The sequence below is a fragment of the Schistocerca americana genome, chromosome 9 (genome assembly GCF_021461395.2).
Source record: "Schistocerca americana isolate TAMUIC-IGC-003095 chromosome 9, iqSchAmer2.1, whole genome shotgun sequence".
NCBI lineage: Eukaryota > Metazoa > Arthropoda > Insecta > Orthoptera > Acrididae > Schistocerca > Schistocerca americana.
In genome coordinates this window covers 62,833,135-62,857,470 of record NC_060127.1, presented here as the reverse complement: position 1 = coordinate 62,857,470, position 24,336 = coordinate 62,833,135, and the positions used below count along the sequence as shown (strand labels likewise).

Here is a 24,336-nt window from a genome sequence, read left to right as displayed (position 1 = left end):
AACATACACGTTGTAGGTATGTGAATCCTACAACAAACTAAAACATTTTCGTAGAAATAATAGATTGCCACATCCCTCAAAAGGTTCTACTTGGTGGCCATGACAATTTTTCCCCCCTCCTTGCACGCCAAACATAGTTATACTTTAGACTGCCTCCTTGCAACTGTAAAATCTGAATACTCATCACTAAAAGAAAATATTTCAATGAAAAACAAACTGTAATCATTGAGATCCCACATTTATATTTTCTGAAGGAAAAGTACAACACACACAGGAATTTAAATCAAAATATGTACAAATAAGGTATTCACGGCAAAGATCTTACAGATATTCAAACAGTTAAACACTTACTCAAATTAAGGGCAATACAAAAAAATGTTGACACTTTATCTGAATAAATATAACAATTACATCTGTTTTGTCTGCAATTCTCAAAATAAACCACAACGCACAATTTTCGGTTACACATTTTCCTTGCCACATAACTGGTATGCAAACAATTTTCTTGCTCTTTAATTAGGTGGTCGAATACTTTCGCAAAAACAGGTAAGGAAACACACGAGGTGCAGTGTGCACTGCCAAAATTGGTTGTATGCATAATTTTTGTTCAACAGATTCTACAAGTGATAACTTGTTTCACGCCAATGACAACTAACATCACACAAGATGAATATTTACAGGATGCTACTTCTCAACAAGACAAACAACATGAAAAATTTATCATAAATGCACAGGCGAGTGAGCCTGTGACACTGGATCTCTCCCACAGTTATGTGAGATGTGCTCAAGATTACACAAACAAAAAACTTGCAGCCATTCCACACACTTCTAATGTGACAATGTTTAAACATCATTGTATAACTACATGACCCAATTTTAAACAACTGGATGCTGACAAAAATGTCTTTTATAAATAATATAAATAATTGTGACAAATGTTTATACAGAATAAAAATAGGGGTGAGAACAACAGCAGGGGAGGACTCCAAAGAAAAACAAACACACGGTTTGTGCAACAAATAGATCTCACACACGCACTCACTCGCACCTTACAATTAAGTCTGTACAGTTTAGGTCCCTTTATTCTCTCCCCACACCGGGGCCACTAAATGCGACAACGAAGTGTTTTAATCTTCCGGAATTAAATCACACCTTCCACAAATCAGTGGAGGTAAGGAACTCTACAGTCTTCAAACGTTACAGTTCTGTGTGGCTTTCCCCGTCCTTTTCTGAAAGACAAAAAAAGAAAACATAAGATTTTTTACAATGAAACAGCAAGAGCCATCAGAAAAATATGGTGGCCCAACAACATTACTAAAGACAGTCAAATATTCTCACAATTACTGCATTGTTATATTTGTATTACTTATGTCACTTTACTGTTTTACAGGGATGGCTGTTTGTATTTACATTTCATAAAAAACTAAAAACTGGCAAAACTCAAGAAACTAAGAAATTTAACATCAGATTTTCCCCACAACTACTAAGCTTCATGCAGAGAAAAGAGTGTATGTAAGTGAGGTGTGTTGAGAAACATCTTTGCATGTTAACAAGTAAGGAATTTATCCTCCCTGTCACACAACATTTAAATATTTTGCATACTACAATAAAACGAAGTAGACCTTATGATAAGTGCACACTACTGTTACTAGAGAAATGTCAATAGATTATAATTAACGCAATGAAGCACAGACATACATGAAATAAGTCAATTGCAGAGATTGGTCAAGGTTAATTGCACAAGCAGAAGTATTTCCTGCTGAACAGTTGGCACTTTTGCTATAAGGGAAGGAGCACTGAATGCAGAAGAGATCTTGGTGCAAGAGAGATCAACACAACTGGCACAGAAAAGTAAGCATTGCAGGAAAACTGGTAGAGAGCTCCACTGGTGTCACCAGGTGACATCCAGTGAGTAGCCAATAGTATGTGTGGTCACTAAGCACAACAATATGATGTGATTGTCTGGCAAATGTAATTGTTAAGGAAACGCAAATTACCTCTTGGTACAATAAAACTAACAAGTGTTGTAAAATTATTATTCTGCACACTACGAAGGGCTGAGCAATTTTGGACCTCTTCAATTTTTGTCATACTTTTAGGATTTGAAGGTCACGGCCCAGACGTCAGTTTTCTAAAGCTGTTTGATGCATTTCTCAAAAACAATTGGGAGAAGGGGGAGGTAGAAAGGGTTCAATTTAGAAGATTTTATGATCTAAGCACTCTTAACATGTAAAGTGCACACTCACTCTTATGGGGCTGACAGTCGACACGCTGTTTGGGCAATATCAATCCCCTGGGCCTGATAGTGTATTTTTCACTTTGATGATCAGTGGACAGAAACAGCAGTAACAAATGTTATAATTTTAATGGAGTTTTTTAAAACATACAGTACACGAATGTAATCAGATTTGCAAGCACTATAAAAGATATTTTAATTAAATTTCTAGCTGCATTGCTCCCACATGTTTATGTTTGTCATTCAAAACAATACCTATGCACTTTATGTATGTTTCCTTCCTTTTTGTGCAGCCAGTGTTTGCTTCTTCACATATTGATAATGAATGGAGTTCCTTCACGCGAATGCCGTGTGAGAACAACTGCCAACTGTTTCCAAAATATTGTGAGTGACTCTTTCCATCCTGTCATACCTTGGAATATGTATAACACATTCAAAAAGATTGTATGCTAACTTTCGATACTGTTTTACTCTCTTTCTCAATTGACTGCTGAAAAGTGCTCACCTGAGTAAGTAGATGAACAACAGTTTTTTCCTAATTATAATCAGTAACACTTATTTGTTTTCGATTAACGCACTCTTCTGGTTGACTTTGGGCCACCTGGAATGAAGGGAAAAAAATTGTAGGACTTCCGAGCCTGCAGTGTGGTTCTCTGCTTGCTGGACCACCACGGCCACTTTCGTGCAACCAGTAATTGAAAAGTGTTACTTGCATTAGAAAATTGTGACACAGTATTTGATAATCGCCATTTCAATTTGATGATAAATATGGAAGAATTCATTGCATGACACTGGTTGAGATGAGAGAAGAACATTTACCCATATTAGGCGAAGAAGTAGCCATCTTTATAAATGAGTAAGCTACATTATTGTATATGGGGAAGCATCATTCATTGAATTTTTTGATCTATATAATTTGAGCAAGCCCGATCTCAGGTGGATGTACTCTGGCAAGCAGAACTGCTATCACCAAACTGTAAGGCGCAAACACAATGAACTACATGCCTCAAAGAGAACACTGAGGCCCTACTGAGTCATTTTTGTTTCGTTTTATTTCTGTAAATTTTTTGATAGTGAGATTTTTTGTTTGTGAATGAAAACTAGCAATACCAAACACGGATTATCTGTCTTTTACTGGCATCACTTTGGGTGCAAATAACATGGACCACATAGTAAGTTATAATGCAATAATTGACCAAGTATGCCTTTCTGCAGTAAATTAAGTTTCCTGAAAAATAAAAAGCATTCTGTGGATTAAAATGCTAATTTGTGCGTTCTGTAGTAGAATGAAACGTACACGGGCAGTCCTCCCAGTACGCCACAGTTTTAATTGGCAGGAGAGAAATTAGTGGGTGCTACATTTGCATGGAATAATGCTTTCATAAATTTTAGTTTTTACATAATTTACAATGAAACAGACTAGTACATGACAACCACAATAATCTCTCACCAAACAGTAACAAACTTTGAGAATGCTGAGCAGAAAGTTTTCAATACCCACAGCGATATAATTAAGTGGTTTGAAGTAAAATCTGCCTCCCTCATGAAATTTCACACAAAAACCAGTGCATACTATGACAATAGCAACATTTGTAAAATATCTAGAAATATGTGGACTGGACACCTTTAGGTGGGGGCAATGATGACACTAGTTGTGGGAAAGGCAGATGCCACACTGGCTGAATCATACGCACAGGTAATTCGTCAATGAATGAGGATAACTTCCAAAATTCTATTGATTCAACTGAGTACTGCTAATTCACCTCAAGCTCTTAATAGAGAAAACGATGTCCGCTTTGCTGTACACTAAATTAAATAATAGGGGGGCACAAAGTGATATTGTCAGCTGACTTGAATCCAATATTGCCGTTTATCTGCAAATGGCAGGAGCACGCTCAACGTTTGATCAGTGTATATGCATTCTGAAGTGGTTTATCAAATTTTATGATGCCCATTAAGTGCAGTATCACTGGAGGCTGGTGTCTGAAATAGTATCCCCACCCCACATAACAATCAAATTATTGATTGAAGCAGATGGAAAGATTTGCGATATTCATGAAGGAAAACCCTGAAGTCAACCAACAGCAATGTGTCCTGCTTCGTTAGCTCTTGTGGTGGTAAAGTTTGTTATTTTTCGAAAAAGTGTATGCTATTCAATTTGCACGTGAAGTAAGGATTGCTAAGTGGAAAGTCTACATCCTACAATTACTGCATATGACTAATGCTGATGATACTGATAATGAACAATTTGTGACTAAGATTAGGCAGTCTGATGAGGCATAGCTTAAACCCGTACCTACTATCGGGCTTCAGAGGCCCACCTGTGATGTTTAATATTCTTCTCTGTTATTAACTATTTTCATGAAATTTTATGACGTTTGCTAATAAAAATTTACCTATTGCTTTGTGTTCAAGTGTTTGTGCATGTTTCCTCCCATAAGGGCCTTGCAGGCCCCTGCAGTTAGACGCAATTTTGCCATAACCAAATGTATGTCCGCACAGCGTCTGTTATGTCATTTGCCATTGTTGACTCATGCTGTTATTCTTTCAGTGTTCAGCAGTCCTCCTTGTGATAAGTATGTTTATTTTGGTGCATTATTTCTTAACAGTTGCCTGTCCTACAAACCGAAAATCTTCCGGAGAAAAGGAGGATCGGATGAGCAGATAAGCGAATTGTTGGAGCAGTCTTCCGATTCTGAAACCCATCTAGAGAATGTGAACCTTCCAGTGATGATGATAATGAGGTAGATGTCTCTGAAAACTTAGAACTACATGAAGATGATGATTGTGAAAAAACCCCTTATGAAGATGGAAAGAACAATTTAGTCAAAATTCCGTTGAGTTTGACTGGTTTTCTTGTAATGGGAATGAAATATTGGCTACACCTCCTCAAGGTGGAATTTCTCGTAGGTGGAGCAAAAAGGATGTATTGAAAGACAACCAGGGACCTACAAATTATTCGATTAGTAACTGTGATAATGAAGAATCTTTTATCATCTTCTTCTTTTGTGCACCCCTCATTACAAAATGTGTATGTGGACCAACAAGGAAGGTCAAATTGTTTACAATGACTGGGTGGATATAGATATGCATGAAACGAAAGTGTTTCTTGGTGTTCTTGGAGTTTACATATCAAGAAATGAAGACATCAATCAGCTTCGGAGTGTTGAGAATGGCCAAACACTGTTCAGTGACATTATGTCTCACAACCAATTCCATGCTATTCTGAGGGTGTTGTGCTTTGACAGTGCAGCTGCCCAACATGAACAAAGGCAGAATGATACAATTTGAACACATCAGACAAGTTTTCGAGATGTTGAAATTACCCTTAGCAATGCCCACATTCCAGAATTGTGCATGACCATGGATGAACACATTTCAAGGTCGCTGTCCATTTCGACAGTACATCCCAGCAACATGTGGTGGATTCAGAATAAAGTTGTAGGCAATTTGTGACAGTGCAACAAGCTACTATTGAAAATGAAAGTCTATTTGAGGAAGGAGGAAGTAATCAGAGTCGATTGACTTTGAGGTTGAACTTTAAAAGTCTGAACACAATATCACCTGTGATAATTTTACATCTCTTGATTTAGCTCATTATTTGTTGTCAAAAGATCTGGCACTAGTCAGTACTATCCGAAAAAACAAAAGTGAACTGCCTGTCGATTTCATAACGCACAATGCACATGAAGTATACTCTACATTATTTTTGGTAATAGCTTCTTCTCTTCCTAAGAAAACTACAACTGTTACTGGCTTCAGCTCTCTTCCTGATCAACTTCAGCTCTCTTCCTGATCAACCGTAAGTGCCCATCACAATTAAAGAAGACTGAAGTTATAAGGACATACAATGCCACAAAGGGTGGGTCGGCACCATGAATCAGAAGATGCGATGCTATAGTGTGGAGAGAGAAACAAGGTGCTGGCCATTCATGGTTTTCTTCAATATGATCTATGTAAGTACAATGAATTTGGATGATCCTGGCTCACAATAAAAGAAGGGACATTGGACTTCCAGTGTCAATTTGGGAAAGCAGCAAGGAGGGGTAAAGGAGTCAATGAATTTATTTGTAGCACCAGTTCCAGGAAGAGCAGTGAAACCACCAGCTAATAAGAGTAGAAGATGTGCGTATTGTGTACGGAAGAAAGACAGGAAATGTCAAATTACATATAAGTGCACCAAACCTGAATGCTCTACACATTCTGTTTTTGTCTGTGGAACCCAAACAAATTTGCAATAAGAATAAAAGTCACTAGAAAAAGTATAAAAATTGTTCTTTAAAATGTAAACTTTAAATAAAAAAATTATTTTAAAAGTATTTATATTTCAAAACTTGTTCAAGTCATAAGTAGTCAAATTAGTGCTAATTTATGTGAATTTAAATAAGATGGGCCTGAGAGGTCCGATGGTAGGGAACACTACACAGATTTTCTGGTAAGCAGAGGATTAAAGTTAACACAACAGTGAATCGGCGTAAATGCATCTACTGGGCCCCGGAAAACCTGCATGTTCATGTGGATGCGGTGGTAAATGTACCAGGGTTCATCTGTGGTGTGGAATATAATCCAAGATCCTTTTTCTTTGATGATGTGTGACTGGAGAAGAGTGTATGGATATATTACACAAATTAATTTAATCTGGAGTACACATGGTTCGTGGAGCTGATGTCTTCTACCAATAGGACAGGGTACTACCACATCACCACCTAGCCCTATGAGCTTACGTAGATGACCATCTGCAGGGACACTGGACTTGGCGAGGTCCCCCTCCCCGGCACAAAATTTAACAGCTATGCACTTTTACTTGTGGGGGAACTGTGAAAGATCAAGTCTATAGACTTAAGCTGCATACGTCGGAGGACCTTCGACAGGAGATCACAGCAGCATTTGCAGTGAAACACTGGCTGATGTAGCCACGGTGACAACTCAGCGTTCTACTGTCTGGCTGCCAGCAGTGCACTTGTTAACATCTAACTTAACCGTGTACTAAATGTAACACTGTAGTGCATGCATCATCAGTATTCAAATGTAAAACAAATGCATAATAAATAGCTTTCATTACTTAAAGTGTCTTTTTTGTGATCTCTATATATAACAGGACAACACAATATACAATGAACATTATAAAATGATATCAAGTGAGGATTCATAGAGGTTATTACTAACACAATCCCATCAGAGCTTTAGCTCCATCACACCATATTCGTTTTCTCGACTGTATATACCACATTTGTAAGGAGATGCTTCTCACTTCTTACATCCGATGGCCTCTAGATTTTTCTCAGCAGCTGAGCAACTGCAGATGGTGCAGTCAAGTCAGTCTGATTCTCCAGGCACCATCTGACACAGAGTGTCATTTAAGGGAAAGGCATCAGTGGAAGCCAATGAGATCCCACGTGGGTTCTCTACGTGTCAGCCTGGCATGTGGACGGTGGAAAAGGATTCAGTTGAGTGGCGTTTCTACGAACTCGGCTGTCTCAATTCTCCATTCTCGCTCTACTGCCCATTATCTGACATCTGGTGGTGCTATATTAGACAAGAAATTAATATTATGGAAAGAACAGATTGCTACTCACCACAGAAGTTGCGTTTAATCTCTGACAGTCACAAAGAAAAAACTACTATACATTCAGACACAGAAAATGCACACACGATTCACACAAGTACAACTCGCATTCATGTGGCCACTGTCTCCAGCCATCGTAGTCAGATTCAGTGGCTGGAGGCAGTGGCCATGTGTGTGCAAATTACGCTTGTGTGAATGTGTGTGTGCGCATTTTCTATGTTCGAAGATGCTTTGGCCAAAAGCTGATACTTTTAGTATTTTCTTTGTCCCTGTATGTGACTCGACACCACCTGTGTGTGGTGAGTGACAATCTATCCTCCTCAAGAGATTATTGTCATTGCACCCTGGACTTTCCACTGTTAACTGAGACATTACATTATGAAACTAGTTTTTATTTTGGTAGTGGGAGAAACATTATTGCTCAAAGTTCTAAACACTCAATGTTCAGCCACTATTGTTAAATTATTTGCCTTTCCATTGCTCTTCCATAATTTAGCAAGTGGACACTTCTCTTCCGATTATATCATCATCACAAATATATTTCCCCTCCTCCTCCAGCTCCCATTCTATTTGGAATTCACCTGTATAGTTGCTGATAATGAATATCATTTCTCACTGCTGAAGAAGACGGTACCTAAAACACTTATACAAATCATTCTACAGTACACCGGAAAGTATCCGTACGGCACATCATTTCTGTGCCCAAGTGCTCCTGCCTTCAGTTTGTGCATCATCATAGTTTATGCACATACACATCATTTTATAAGCCACAATTTTTTGTTTACTCTTAATTATGTAGTGTGAAAGGATGATCAGTCTTGCAGAAAATAATCAAGTCATTTGCTTCAGAGTAAGAGGTACTCCTTTGCTTTACTAACTTTTACACGAGTAATGATTTTTCCCCAAACAGCTGCTTTTGTATCTATATGGTTTATTTTCTGGGATTTGTTCATAAATAAAAATACCATCTTCACTGCCACCACCATCACCTTCTCAATCTTCTCCAAGAGTTTCCCTACCAATGGCAAGGGGTGCATACGAAGCGAGCCCGTCCATCTTTTCAAGTCTTCCTACCCGCTCTCTGGCTTAGCCTTCTCTTCCTTTCCTAATCAGTCAGTGTCGCTTGGCCTTCACCTCACTCTGCTAGCCTCTATCTTCATCTTTGTGCACCTTCCTCGGCATCATTGTCTCCTCCGTTTCCTTTAAATGCCCTAACCAATTTCATTTTAGTCTTCTTCCTCACTCTTCTCTTGTGCGGGTTCCTCACTTGTCATCTTCCTAACACTTTCATATTTCATCTTTTGGAGTCTTGTTATTGCTATCAGACTTCTCAAAAACTTCATCTCACTTGCTCGTACCTTACTTTTACTCCTCACTTTTTTTGACCTAACTTTCTACAGCATACAATGAAATTTGTATATAATATGGAGCATACAACAGAATTTGTATATAATATGTTTTTAATTATGAAAGAGTCTCTTATTCCATTCTTACCAAACTTCCCATTAAGCTATCAGATCACCTTGCTCATTCTCTCATATCTTGGTCATTTCTTGAAACCTCCTGTATTACACTCCCCAGCTTTCAGCTTCTCACCACCTGATATTATGTTTACAGTAAGTCTAGCCTTTTTCCTTAGCTTGACTACCAGTTCACACTTCTTTGCATACAACCTATTTCCAAAAAATGAAATGGGAATTTGGTCTCCAAAACAAAACATTCACTGCTGCACTTGCTCATTTCTGCCTCAACTGCAATTAATTTTCCAGCCTGGCCGAGAGCAACATTTTTCTTTAAATTGCGCAGATCCCTCAATTCCTTCCCTTCCAGCATGCCATTAGAACAATGAACACAAAATTTGTGTACTGCTCTCATTTAACAGTCTCTCAGTTTCACCACAACTCACCACTTTATTTTCACCTTATTTCTTAACTGGCATGAAACTATAAAATAGTAGTTCTCATTCAAACTCCAGCCACGTGGCTGTATTCGTGCTGATACAACTCCAGCACAATTTGTGCACTAATGTAGCATCAGATGACTGGGCTACAACTATTACAATACGTGGATCTTCCCTCTATCACCAGACAGGGGATGGGTTTTGTAATGGATTCCAAACACTTATGCCACCTCTGGAAGTTGCAGATGTCTCAAATGCATGAGCAAATGTTCTACGTTCACAATCACATGGGTAAGTGGTGTATTTTCTTACTGACTATCCAGTTTAGAGCACTACAATGTTCCTACACCAATACAGCTGTCTGCTATCTTTGCCTTTTACTTCGCCATTTGTTTCTATTGGATTCCTCTTTCATCCCATTCCACTACAAATGGCAGTAGTGAGATCTTTCATCATCTTAATACTTCAAGCATGAATACTGCTCCAGTATCGTTATGACACACACTCTTTGTGGCAAAAAGTTGGTACCAATGGGATCTGCAGACAACTGCTCATTACCATCGTAACATGCCATTAAGCCAGACGTGAATATTCTGCCCCCCGCCCCCCCAAAAAACCCTCCATTCCCACAGGAAACCAAGACAACAAAAACAGCTTTGAACTGGCTCATGAAAACACACATTTAGGCTCTGATTTAGTGAAATTAACATTTGGTAATACAAACTGTAAAAGAGTGTCTTTATCAAGCATATTACAAAGGATTACATGTAAACCAGTATGTTAGCAGGAAGCAACAGCAAACACAATATTACAATGATTTTTTTTAAAGAAAGAAAGAAAGGTTCCTTCTTTGCAAGTATGGAAGATAAGCTCAAGAAAAAATTGTGGAAAACCCAGACTATAGTCTGATTAAAATTACTTGATAGATGACACTTCACGCATTGGAGCTGATTTCCTCCAATCAGCGTGCTAAAGTCACACACCAACCACTCGCCATTGCCAGAAAGCCACAATAATTAGTCCGCTCACTTCCAGTTCCCTGCCCGGCATTCTTTCTTGCCACTTCCAAAATTGCTCTGCATTACCAATTAACAGCATTTGTGAAGTGTCTTCTTGTGTTTGTGTTACCTACTACTGAGCGATAGCTGGCAGCAGATGGGGCAACACTGCAGCGACAAGTGATAGCTATCAACTATCAAGTAATTTTTAATGGACTATAGCCAAGAATAGCCAACCAGTAAAAATGAAAATAGCCCAGGTCTGTTGCATTCTTTTGTTAATACCCCAATCCACTTAAGAGGTTAATTAACCAAAATGGCTGTGAAATTACAAACTTTTAAGGTTTTGTCAGTGACAGTTCAATAGTGGCGCCAAAATATTATGACATATGCCAACAGACGACCATTCCTAAAAATCATTTACAAATCAAATACTTCTAATTTCCTTCTTTTCTTACATATCCTGATCTTGTACCATATGTAGGGTAGACGCACTTCCGATATTAACGGACCCATCCACTACTGAGTAAGGAAAGTGACTATACTGTTCATCAGCGTACCATTACAGACTGACAAATACGAGCCTGTCAGATTGACTAAAACTGATGAAGAGATCACAAGTAATAACATCAAAAACCTTCTACAAAAAATTTAAAGAAGTATTACAGAATTACCACAGACAGAAGAATGTAAAAGGAATGAAACTGGAAGACAATTTTATGCTAAGGGAAGAGGAAATGGTGGAATATAAGAGGGGATGCATTAAAGTATTTCCTTGACACCACATTCACTCAAAATTACTGAGAATTTTGAGCGAGTATGCCATGACAGAAATATTCCACCTGCTGCCAAGATATGAGAGACAGCCGAAATACCCTCAGACATCAAGGAGAATGTAATAAAATCGATGGTAAAGAAAGCAGGTGCTGACAGGTGTGAATATTACCAAACCGTATGTTTAATACGTCACAGTTGGAAAAGAGTAATGAAAATAATTTACAGAATAACAGAAAGGCTTGCAGAAGCCAAACTGACTGACAAAATTAGTTTAGATTTCAGGAAATCTAGGAACGTGCATTACAAGATATCTTAAGAAAGGCAAATCCACACCTCTAAATCATCTGTAAATTTAAAGAAAGCATTCACATTTGGTTCTTAACTTAAAAGAGCAATTCAAAACTCATTTAGCACAGCTGTAACTATTTTAATGCATGGTGATGCATCACTAAGAATTACAGAGAATGGAGAAGAAAATAAAATATTTTTTCTCACACTTTACAGGTATACTATACGACTACCCTCAGTCACATGGACAACACATCTGACCACCATACATTCTAAAGCATAGATGGAGTCAATGATGAGACTGCACTAGAAACCACATTTTTGAGTTCTGGAACCATTTTTTACACAGACAAAAATCTTGCTGGAAGACTTAATCCATGGAATCTGTATTGAGCTGTGGCATCAGCCTTTACTTGAGCATGTCCAAGTAAATGTAGAAGCACTTAGCTCACTGAAGAGACAATAGATTCTACACTTTTTGCAACAAGACACTGCAGCCAAGTCAATTACAGGCCTTTGTGTACTCCATATTCAAATATGGTGCTAGTTAATCTCTTCACTTATGTGGAAGACTGCATCATCACAAAAATGAGGCACGTAGTAAACGTTTCTTCCTCCGACTTCCAGCAGTGCCATAGCAAATTCGCATGTATGAAGTAGTGTTCTTGTTTCAATTACTGTAAAATTTAAGTTACATTCAGTTCTATCAGGAGAACTTGCCAAATTATTGTTTGTGGTTCCCTGCTAGCTTCACATGTGGATATCCATGGACTATGACAATTGATGAATTCTAACATCCAGGATGCCTTCTACATGGAATCTACCATTTTCATTCATGACCTGGTACTTTTCAATTATGCATCACCAACTACCGAATCACTGAATTTGTGCAATGATCAATATTTTGAACCTTTACATTCTCTGTATTTATCATCGATGTATCACTATGCATTAAATAGTTACGGACATTTGTAATCACCGAGCGAGGTGGCGCAGTGGTTAGACACTGGACTCGCATTCGGGAGGACGACGGTTCAATCCTGCGTCCGGCCATCCTGATTTACGTTTTCCGTGATTTCCCTAAATCGCTCCAGGCAAATGCCGGGATGGTTCCTTTCAAAGGGCACAGCCGACTTCCTTCCCCAATCCAATGAGACCGATGACCTCGCTGTCTGGTCTCCTTCCTCAAACCAACTAACATTTGTAATCATTATTTTGAACTGCCCAGTACTCTGACTTGCAAGCACAACAAAATTTTCCAATCCAGAATGATGTAACATAACTGGAAGGAGGAGAGCTACAATCAATTTTTCCTTCACTATGGCAACACCTCACACACCTGGAGAGGATGAATTACTGCTACACTGTTCTTCTGGTATTAATGAAGTGTAACATTAACTACTAATAAGCAATCTGTTCAGATGCCCAACATTTTCATTTTCTAAGCTTTGGCAATTCATAGTTTGAACTGATTCAATAATACAGGAGAAAAATTGTACATATAGATCCATAAATAACTCAAATTGAATTATTTTTATGCCAAACATTTCCCCTATATATATCCCCATTTTTTAAAAAACCTTTTGTACAATAGTTTTCATGCCAGATTTCCTTAATGTCGTTTTTTTAGAATTTGTGTGTAAAATTTAAATTAAAGTTTTACATTACAAAAAAAGAGATCCAAAGTGAAGTTCTACAATCCCAGCAGTAGTATTTACAGATGAAAATAACAATATACCATTACAATGTTAGTGACGGACATAGGTCATGCTAGTAAATCCCTCAAGAAATGAGACATAAGGAAACGGCAGACATACATTTTGTGTTTGTGTGTGTGCGCGTGTGCGTGTAATCTCACGCAGCGATGATTGCAAACAAGGCATGGATAGCACACACAACAACAGCCGAGGCAAACCAGGAAGGCTGCTCCTGAGAGAGGTCTGTAAAGATGTTCATTATTCAGCCATGAAGATCCACAACCATAAGCCACTTCACTTATTCTCAATTGAATAGAAGGATACTGAAGGTTAAAAAATACAGTGCTACCATAAACAAGATAAATATTCCATAAATGCAGGTCTGAAATTCCTCAACAATTTTTTTTTTAAAGAAATTTGTTGTGTCATTACTGCTTCAGGAAACAGAACACTTAACTTGAAATGTGGGAGATTTTATGAAATACTATATTATAAACTTTTGGGGAACCTAAACATAGAAAGATAACTTGATATACATTGACTATATTTTTTTTAAATGTAAAGTTATTTATCACTGCTGGCTCCCCATACATGACAGTAATTATTAACTTTAAATAGGTTTGCCTTTTAAATACGTATATGTCTGCTTGTGTCTGTATGTATGTATGTGTGTGTGTGTGTGTGTGTGTGTGTGGGCCGTCCTTTTTTCCCCCTAAGGTAAGTCTTTCCGCTCCCGGGATTGGAATGACTCCTTACCCTCTCCCTTAAAACCCACATCCTTTCGTCTTTCTCTCTCCTTCCCTCTTTCCTGATGAGGCAACAGTTTGTTGCGAAAGCTTGAATTGTGTGTGTATGTTTGTGTTTGTTTGTGTGTCTTTCGACCTGCCAGCGCTTTCGTTTGGTAAGTCACATCATCTTTGTTTTTTGATAAATATATGTATACAAATGTTGACTTATTTTAAGCACAACAAAAAGAAGTAAACTTGGGGAAAATGGGAAGTAGAAGAACAGGAAACTCATTGTTTCAGCAATAATTTTATGAGTCAAGTACCAGTGAAGTGGCTTCATTCCTGCAAGGCCACACCATTAGCACTGGGTATCCTTCGTGTCTTTTCTTGGCAAGAGAAAATTATCTATGAGCAGCAAAAATTTGAAAGAATTTTAGTTTATTTGCATTTCTGAACAGATTAATGGACCCAATTGCCCTAATAACAAATGCTATGTAGTTTTAGTGCATCAACTGAATTTACTGTATCTCCACCAAATTCATTCCAGATTTTCTGTGTAGCATTTTCACCACACTTACTAGTAAGGTTTGTTATATTTCAAACACCAGCATATGTCACAGCCGTGTGAAGAAAGAGAGAGAGAGAGAGAGAGAGAGTGTTTGTGTTGGTGTGTGTGTGTGTGTGTGTGTGTGTGTGTGTGTGTGTGTGTGTGTGTGGTGTGGTGTGTGTGTGTGTGTAGTAACAAAGCTTTTGCCATTTAAATTTTGTTTCCTTTTGGAGTAAAATGGTGAAAGCATTAGCAAACACATTAAGATCAGCTCATTAGTGTAGACAAAAAACTTTACTCACCAAAGAATGACAGGAGGAAACACACAAAAGATGTGGAAACATGTGAGCTTTTTGGAGCTTGTTTCTCCTCATCCTCAACCTGGCAGAAAGGTTGAAGGTAAAGGAAGAGGAATGAAAGACAAGGACTGGGGGGATTCAGAAAATGGGAAGAGTTACAGAAAAGTCACCCAGAATGCCAGGTCTGCAAAGGTTTACCAACGGGATGAGAAGGAGATACTATTCCTTCTTATCCCTTCCAGTAAGTGGCCCATGGTCCAGGGTTCTGGGTAATTTTCCGTAACTTTTCCTATTTCCTGAATATCATAAGTCCTTTCTTTCATCTCTCTTCCTTTTCCTTTAACCCATCTGCCAGGAGGAAGAGCCAACGGTTCTGAAAGCCCACCTTTCCGTATCTTTTGTACGTTTTCTCCTGCTGCCATTTCGTATTTTTTTTTTATGCATACATATTATATTTTCAAACATTGTGCTCCAATATTCGATTATCAAAATAAATAATCAGTGTAACAGACCAATTACCTACTTTTTAATTCTCCACAATACTGATTTCAAATGGAAAAAGAGGATAATTAATCTTAAACTGTTGCTGAGTGACAGGAGAAGGGTGGTAAGTGTGAATAAATCCTTTTTGTTATTAATTTTTTTTAAAAGTGTTGCATGTATACTGCAAAGAATGTACGAATTGCCGCCCAGTCTGAAGAATGTAGTGCCCAGGAAAATGGTATCAATTTTTCACTGTAGCATATACATTTGACCCGAGAGAATCGGCAACTGTATAGATATTTAAAACAGTTCTCTTTATTCTGTAGTCTCAGTTGCACATTTCTAATTCCAAGACATCCTCATTCTAAAATGAAGTAAAACTATTTTACAATAAGCAGAAAAAAATTTACACGAATGTGGAACTTACCTAAGTAATTTCATCAGCAAACCATCTTGTTTGTTTAGAAACTCTAATTAGAGAACTGTGTTTTGCAACTGTTATCAGAGTTTTAAATAGGTATAAGGGAGAGGAGAGGAGAGGGGGTGGGGAAGGGAAAAAAATGACGTTAGGGTGATTGGGAGGAGGGAAAGGAAGCAGAGAGGGGGAGTGGTAGAGGGGTTATGAAAAATATAGTTACATAAAAATTCTTGTTAAAATCTTTATAGTATAGCACAATGGGTGCTTAAACTGAATGGCACAAAACAGTAAAATTATAAAATGGAGCAAAGGAGATTGCGTGCGAAGAAAGAAATGATGAAAGTACAAGACAATGGGTGCATAAAAAGTAAAAGATGTAAGTATCTTAAAATAACTAGCAAGACCACTCTTGTTGAACTCACGTCCCTACCCTCCCCTTCCTGCTTGCTTGCTTTTCCCTCTCCCTGTCACCCTTACCCCATTTTCCCCCTTGCGCCCCCCCCCCCCCCCCCCGCCCCCAACACAGTATTTGATATGAGGTTCTGAATGCACAAAACGTGTTGCTGATGCAACTACTGAGGTAAATTCTACATTCACATAAAATTCTTTTCTACTTATTGGAAAATATTAAGTGGTACATTTTAGTGTTAGACCTAAAGATGATTGGAGAATAAACTTGTCATGTACAGGAAGTCACAAAGTTCCAATATCACTTCTCATGATGACATCAAATTTGAATAGCTTGTTATTGATGTAGGGGGAAACGTCACTGGGGGTGGGGAGCTGGAATTAACATAATTTTACCAACAGATAGTACTGTAAGTGTCAGACCATGCACACCAACAGATGCGCAGCACAGAGCTGTACCTGTTTTGTGTCCAAGACACTCAACATTACTTTGTCTATGAAGGACTGTGCACTGCTAGTAAAGCTCTAAGCTTTTATGTGATAAGATTTTCTTGGCACAGTTGGCTACTCGAGACAAATGGGTCTACTACTGCAGCGCCCTGGTGTTTTATTCCTATATCGAGTTTTGCGTGTTTCGAGTGGTCGCTTCTGTTTACACATCGGCACCAAAGTTGCTTGTGTTGTGAGAGCTGTATGCTGTGCAGTTTGGTATCGTAATAGTGATAGTGAGTTATTGAGGGACTATCCTTTTCACAAAGAAACAACAACAACAACAACAACAACAACATCAACATCATTGCAGCAAAATATCTGAACCAGCAATGATAACAGAGTTTATCAATCTACAGTGCAGAATTCAGGTCATGTGGTATGAGTATGGAAAATCTCATCCAAAATTTCAGAACATACAGTTATACATTTATTTGCTTGGGAAAATATATACTTGCAAAGTGTCAATACACCAAACAATATCCAGAATGCGGTAACATCTTTTTGCTGTCCTTTAAATCTTATTTTCTTGCTAAGAGCCAAATAACATTGAAAATCATTTTTCTCATCAAAAACTGACCTTTTCATGGTTGAAATAATTTTAATTAAGACATTCGATCTATTCATGTTCTTATTTCTCCATAGTGTAGACTTTTTCTCAGTAATATGTAAATATCTTTTCATCTATCTTTTAAGAGACCACTAGTAGGATAAAACAATATATCTAGCATAACTTTTCAATGTGTCACAAAAGCAAAGCAAAGCAAAGAACATACAAAAAGATTAAGGAGACATGAAAGCACAAAATCTATTTCTATAAAAAGAGTGTGCTCAGCCAGAATAGGTTAATATTCTATTTCACGAGATGCCATCAAAGTCCGCCATTTCTGCACATGCACAGTGCGCATCATACTCTGAAATTCAGAACTCCACATTCGGCACAATCTACAAGTCACCACCGTCACAAGACACTCTCGCACAGTTATCGGTTGCCAATTTACATGCTGGCACAAAACGTACACACACTGAGTATTCAATATTGACGAGAAAGTCAATAGTGTAAAACAGGCTTTACGAGACTGGTGCCTGTTATGCCGCTAGCCCTACAGAAGTTCGGGTCACTTGAGGATATGAAAAAAGATATTGGTCCAAGTCACTTCTGAAATGCAATGTGGCAGGAGGAGGAAAGCAATTACTCCGACTTCTGTCGAAGATGTGGCCACAGCATTGCAGTAGGGGTCAAGTGGTGGTGGGCAAACATTCAGTGCCCCGGAAACTGCCTGAACACTGGACATTCCTGTGAGCACGGTGCATAAAATCCTGCATTACTATCCATACAAAATCACCCACATTCAGGAGTTGCTTTCTGCAGGTCATGCCTATAAGACAAACACTCATTCTGGAATTTCTTGCTCGCACGAAACTGAGCAGTGAATAGTCACAGAACATACTGTGGACAGAAAGCCAATTTCCACCACCAAGAACATATCAATATGCAGAATTGCAGAATACAGGTGAAGAAATGCCTCCTGCAAGTCCTGTGCCTGTACTGTCACTGGTAAATGCTACGACATACCACCGTCATGGCCCTTCAACAGTGGGCTGTGTGGGCAGCATCATTTTTATGATTACACTGTGCTTGTTCGCACACTGCACAGCCAGTGAAGCACTACTGCACAGGCATTTCAGAAACGCTAGAATTATCGGCCATTACTTCCCTACAACCTGGCCATGCAGATCATTTGTGACTCACCATGTTACTTCTGGCTCTCAGGTTATCAGCATGAGTTATGTTAAATGCCCCAATTATGAACATAGCTGAATTGAAGACATACACGGCACAACACATACTGAACGTGATCCCTGAAACACTTCAATCTGTTGCAGAACATGTAGTTTCTTTATTTCAACTTACGGCAAAAAATTATGAACAGGTTACTGAACATGTCTTGTGCCAGTCTCACGACAATTAGGAACAGAGCTCGCTTTTTTTACGCAGTCTTCATAAACAAAAAAACTAAAACCAATTTCTCTTTGCTTTTTATACGGTTTTTGGCCCTAGGGCAATTAAAATCTGATTTTTCGCATCCAGTGTGGTACGACCTTACCATTACGGGTGCGCTTATCTAACAATACAACAGTTAACTGCCGAACTTAAGCAGTTGTGCACATTCAACCGATTGGAGGGTGTAATGTACAACTAAAACCATAGCCACTGTATTGCGACTGTTTCTCATTTGTAGCCAACCCCATTTGTCTTAAGATGCTTACAGTGCAATTTATTGCTAAAATTCACATTGAATTTTCTTTGTTCCATTATTGTGAAAATGAAAGTTGCTACTCACCATGCAGTGGAGATGCCAAGTCACAGGTACGCACAACAAAGAGACTGTCATAAATATAGCTTTCAGCCAGTAAGCCCCTGCAGTCGTGCATGTAAATGCATGTCATCCAATTTTGACGAAGGCCTTACTGGCTGAAAGCTATATTTGTGAATCTTTGTTGTGCCTACCTGCGACTCAGCATCTCCCCTATATGGTGAGTAGCAACTTTCCTTTTCACAATATTATTACATTCTAGCCTGGATTTTCCATTGTTTGATTTCTTTGTTCCATGACATTTTCCACTGATTCAATAATATGTTGTTCAAATTTAACATCATTCTGATGTGCGGTTCTATTTCTACATTGTTTTGAACGTAACTTTAATTATGAGCATCCTTTAAGTAGAAAATGTGCAACTGAGACTAAAGAATAAATGAGTCTTTTCTGATCTCAATAAGGTGAAGATGCTGAATGTAGATCTAAAAAGCATGATATTCACAACTGGCATTTGCTGCCTCAAGCATCAAGATAAATATGACATTGTGATATTGTCAGTAGTCATATTGTATTCATTATGGACTGGCCAGTTTATAAACGCACCAGAGCTATTGTTACCACGAATACTTCTGTAAAGACTTTGGGCTATGAGGCACAGTCCCTTTAGTGTCATTCAAGAATATCTTGCATTTAAATTCACTGATCAATAGTTTGTTTTTCAAATGAACGCATGTAGAAGTGGTGACTCAGCAGATTTTTGTGAAGCTGTGACATTTATTCTTTTCGATTAACATTTTTAAATCGCCAGACACTAAATCCAGAGGCTCAGTTATGATTTCAACATGGTAACTGTCTTTTTTCCAAAGACTTTTTTTACTCATGCCCCTTACTGTGATGTTTCAAGTCAAATTACAATAACTACATTACTGAACTATAGTGTTCCAGATTGGAAGCAATCCCTAACAACACTTAAACAAATTCAATCTTCATTTTAAGAAAGGAGTTGCCACAATGGAAAGCTGTATATAAGCGTGTGTGTGTGTGTGTGTGTGTGTGTGTGTGTGTGTGTGTGTGGAGGAGAGAAGGAGGTGACAAGTGTGTATTACGTAACAAATCTGTGCTCATCTGTAATGTGGCAAATGATGACCACTCTTTTCCCCTGCCACGCTCCCTAGACAAACTAACCTTTCACGACATCCGCTTTCTTGTCGCTGGACAGAGGGTCTGCTGAAGCCGGCAAATCCGGCTCGGGCACCGCCGGTCCGCCCTCCTCAGCACCACCCGTCACGTCCTCCGGGAGCGGAACGGCCTCGGGGTCCATGTCGGGACTCCTCTCTTCTCCGTCATCAGAGGTGGAGTCGGGGACTGGTTGATCTGATTCAGTTTTTTCGTCTGTGGTAGTTTCATTTTTGTCTTTGCTTCCTGAAGATGACGTGTCTTCTGCTGAAAAACAAAAGTTAGACGGAAACTTATCTCGAGTACAGCTGTCTGCCTTTCTGAACAGTTTTGTTAAGAAAACCAGCTCCACCTTCAAACATGCCCTACATTAAAAATCTAAATGATTAATGGAAAATCTCATATAAAGATGTGAAACAAATACTAACAAAGAGATAGAGGGGCTGGCCAGTACTTACCTCAGCTCAGTACAGGCGATAGATACACAAAAAACAGAACCAAAAATTTACGTTCCTAGCTTTCGGAAAGGAAAACAAGGGGGGGGGGGGGGGGGGGGGTTGTAGCAAGGATGGAGGCATGGTTGTCAGAGGGAAGCCAAAGATATTCTACTGTAAGCACTGTGCCAGCTTCAAACCAAAGAGGATGCATACAGAAGTAAAGAGGTATATAGTATAAAGATAAACAACTAAGTAGGATGAAAAGATGCATGAATGGCTAAAGAGGAAAGGGAAAGAGGAGAAGACTGAAGAGTAAATGGGAGTGAGGTGGTTTAACGTAGGTTCAGTCCAGGGGGATGGCGGGATGAAAGGACGTGTTGGAGTGCAAGTTCCCATCTCCGCAGTTCAGAGGGACTGGTGTTGGGTGGGAGAAGCCAAATGGCACATACAGTGTAGCAGGTTCCTAGGCCCCTAGAATTATGCTGGAGGGCATGCTTCGCTACTGGGTATTGGACATCTCCTAGGCGGACAGTTCGTCTGTGTCCGTGCATGCTTTAGCCATTCACGCATCTTTTCATGCTAAATAGTTGTGTTTATCTTTATACTATATACCTCTTAACTTCTGTGTGCATCCTCTTTGGTTTGAAGCTGGCACAGTACTTACAGTAGAATATCTTTGGCTTCCCTCTGACAACCATGCCTCCATTCTTGCTACCTCCCCTGTTTTCCTTTCCCTGTTGCTTCATAACCTGGGTTGTGAGTAACTGAATCTACTTTCCCTTCTTCCCTTTCTTTCCCCTCTCTCCTCCCTGATGAAGGAACATTTGTTCCGAAAGCTAGGAACGTAAATTTTTGGTTCTGTTTTTTGTGGATCTATCGGCTGTACTGAGCTGAGGTAAGTACTGGCCAGCCCCTCTATCTCTTTGCTACTACATTAAAAATCCATTGCCTCAGACTATTTGCAAGCTGAAAAATGTAATCTGTGAAATATCTTCATCTCTTACAGTGCTTGGTAGTCTTGTGGGCATTATTAGCAATGTTACTACATAGCAACAACATTGACAGACATTAACAGTTGACCCAAGTTTTCTTGTAGCATGTGTCAATAATAGGACTGACTTACACTGATTACATTAGATCAGAAGCAGTATTCGTTCCATAGACCCAAAAAATGAGAGGACTCATGTGTGCAGACCATGTCAGAAAGTATAAGGTAAAAAAACATATAACATCTGAATATAATGCTTACTACCTCTAACATTTTTCAGGAGATTGTCAAAATAGGTGAATATATTTACAGTACACTGGCAGTGCTGATATTTACATTTCCATTGTTAAGATATTCATCTACAGAGTAGAAGGAGTTGCCTACCAAAATGTCTTTCGAACTCTGTTTAAACCCTGCTTTATCAGAAACTAAGTTTTTAATGGTTGCTGGCAATTTACTGGAAATTGTATGTTCCTGAATATTGGACTAAACAAATATTATGAGGGTCACTGCATGAGTCATGACAATTATTTTTTGTCTTGAGAATGCCATCGAATTAAAAGATTCTGAAATATGCAAATGGAAGGTTATTTCATATGCAAACATTAGGTGTAGTGTGACAGATGAACACACTGCCATAAAAGATATAGCACGAGAAAAAAAGATGAAACAAATCATGTTGTTTAAAATTTGTTTTACTGTCATTTGCAATAGTGCACAATAGTAAAGGGCAGGAACTGACATGTTAGAGCTCCTCAAAGTAGTTTCCCAACAAATCCATCACACTCTGCCAACAACGTTGAAAATGCAAAATACAAGTTGCCTCACCAAGAGTTAATTGTCTGATCTTGTTTCACTGTTTTGGGAATGTCTTCATCTGTTCAAAAGTGTGTTCCATGCAATAGCTCTTTCAGTTTTCGTATGAGGTCCTAATCGCAAGGTGATATGTCTGGCGAATATGGTGGGTGCTCCAGTACTTCCCACCCCCATCGCACGAGCAGATTCCACACACATTCTGCCGCATGTGCTCTCACGTTGCCCTGAGGAATAAATGAATCGTGTAGATATTCAGGATGTTTCTCCCAAACGGCCTGTCATAGGTGCCATTGCAGGAAGTGCAACCGTAGAGCAGTGCATTAACAGTTGGGCCATGTGAGACAAAATGGCACAATCACTCCTCTAATTTCATAGGCTCTGATGGCCATTAACTTCATAGGGCATGGATTTTAATGAAATTGCTACCTTTGTGGTGAACCTACAAGACGCCATTCCGTGGACTGGTGTTTTAGTTCTGGCTCATAGGCCCTGGCCCAAAATTCACGTATGGCAACGATTCTCAGAAGCATATTGCCTCCCTACACTGCAGATGAAAGTTTCACAGTGTGTCCACTTTTCCACAAAATTTAGTGCATGACGCACACACTTTGCAATAACTTTACGTGTGCATTACTCGAATCTAAGCCGCACTTTTTTTCCAGTTTTTGTAATCCAAAAAACCACCTGCGGCTTAGAATCGAGTGCAAAGTAAGCGGAAGTTCTGAAAAATGTTGGTAGGTGCTGCCACAACTAACTTCTGCTGTCGAATATACGTAGCGCTACACAGGCATTCTTTGCAGGCACAAAGACAAATACTGGCGCCAAAACCTCTGCGTCAGTAAATAAATTTTAAAAAAAGGTGGAAGACTAGCTTTTTTTTCCTCCGCCCCGAGTTTCGACCACTGCATTTTCATACATTATCCATCGAAGTAAATACAAATTCTGTATTGTTCATCTTCAAATGTTGCAGCGTTTCAATGTACTATGAAAATCCGACTGGCAAGACTGTTAGGGCTGTTTGTCAATATGGCCAACTCTACGTTCTGAATTTTTTCCTACCTGTGAGAAGAGATGGTTGTTAACAGGAACTTTTATGAATTGTGAATCACATGCAGTATTCTCTCAGCCATAAGAATAATACGAATACAAACATTTTGCCACGTATTCTTTCGTGATTGCTGCTATCTCATTTAAATTCAGTCTGCCTAATAAACTACGAAACTAGAGTGAGACAACAGCAAACGCGGAAGAATATACATATCATGTCATGTTTATATTTGTATTATTCTTACGCGTAATAGCGATACAGTCAGAAATTAAACGCGGCAATTGACTAGATTATCAAATCTAAGATGACTAATTTCTGTGCAGAATGTAATGAACTAAAGAGGCGTCTGCAAAGATTTTCAAACAGAGAAAAATTTTCGCTAAACCCTCGTTCAGAATATCTTCTATCATAAGCAGTCTGTTATTTGGTTCTTGTTTATCGTTATTGTTTATCGTTATCAAAGAAAGCAACAGTATAAGTAACAACAAATAGCAGTCTCTTGCCATTGTTTCGCAAATGAGACTGAAGCGGCGGTAGCACGCACAAAAGCAAGCCATGCCGCGAGCGGCGGCAGGCCGTAAACACTCATTATCAGAATGCGACAAACAATGCATGACACAGTACAGCAATGCATCTTCAGCTTAGAGTGACGTAAACACCTATAACAAAGAGAACGGCACTTATCAGATCAAAGAAAAATAAGCAATCAATTCAAA

The 24,336-nt window shown here is 38.8% G+C and overlaps 1 protein-coding gene across 3 annotated transcripts in view; it reads right to left on the bottom strand.

Moving 5' to 3' along the window:
- Window positions 1-219: 219 nt before the first annotated feature.
- The window catches only part of LOC124550935 (hypoxia up-regulated protein 1), a 99,177-nt gene continuing 75,060 nt past the window's right edge, over window positions 220-24,336 (bottom strand). The window contains exons 16-18 of one of the 3 annotated variants that reach the window (XM_047125742.1): window positions 20,341-20,595; window positions 13,583-13,705; window positions 220-1,229 (exon numbers count right to left, since the gene is read on the bottom strand). In XM_047125742.1, coding sequence (XP_046981698.1) covers window positions 13,620-13,705; window positions 20,341-20,595 — 341 coding nt within the window. In that variant the 3' untranslated portion in view covers window positions 220-1,229; window positions 13,583-13,619. Of the gene's footprint in view, window positions 1,230-13,582; window positions 13,706-20,340; window positions 20,599-24,336 lie in introns of all 3 variants that reach the window. The other 2 variants (XM_047125741.1, XM_047125743.1) reach the window with 2 other exon arrangements.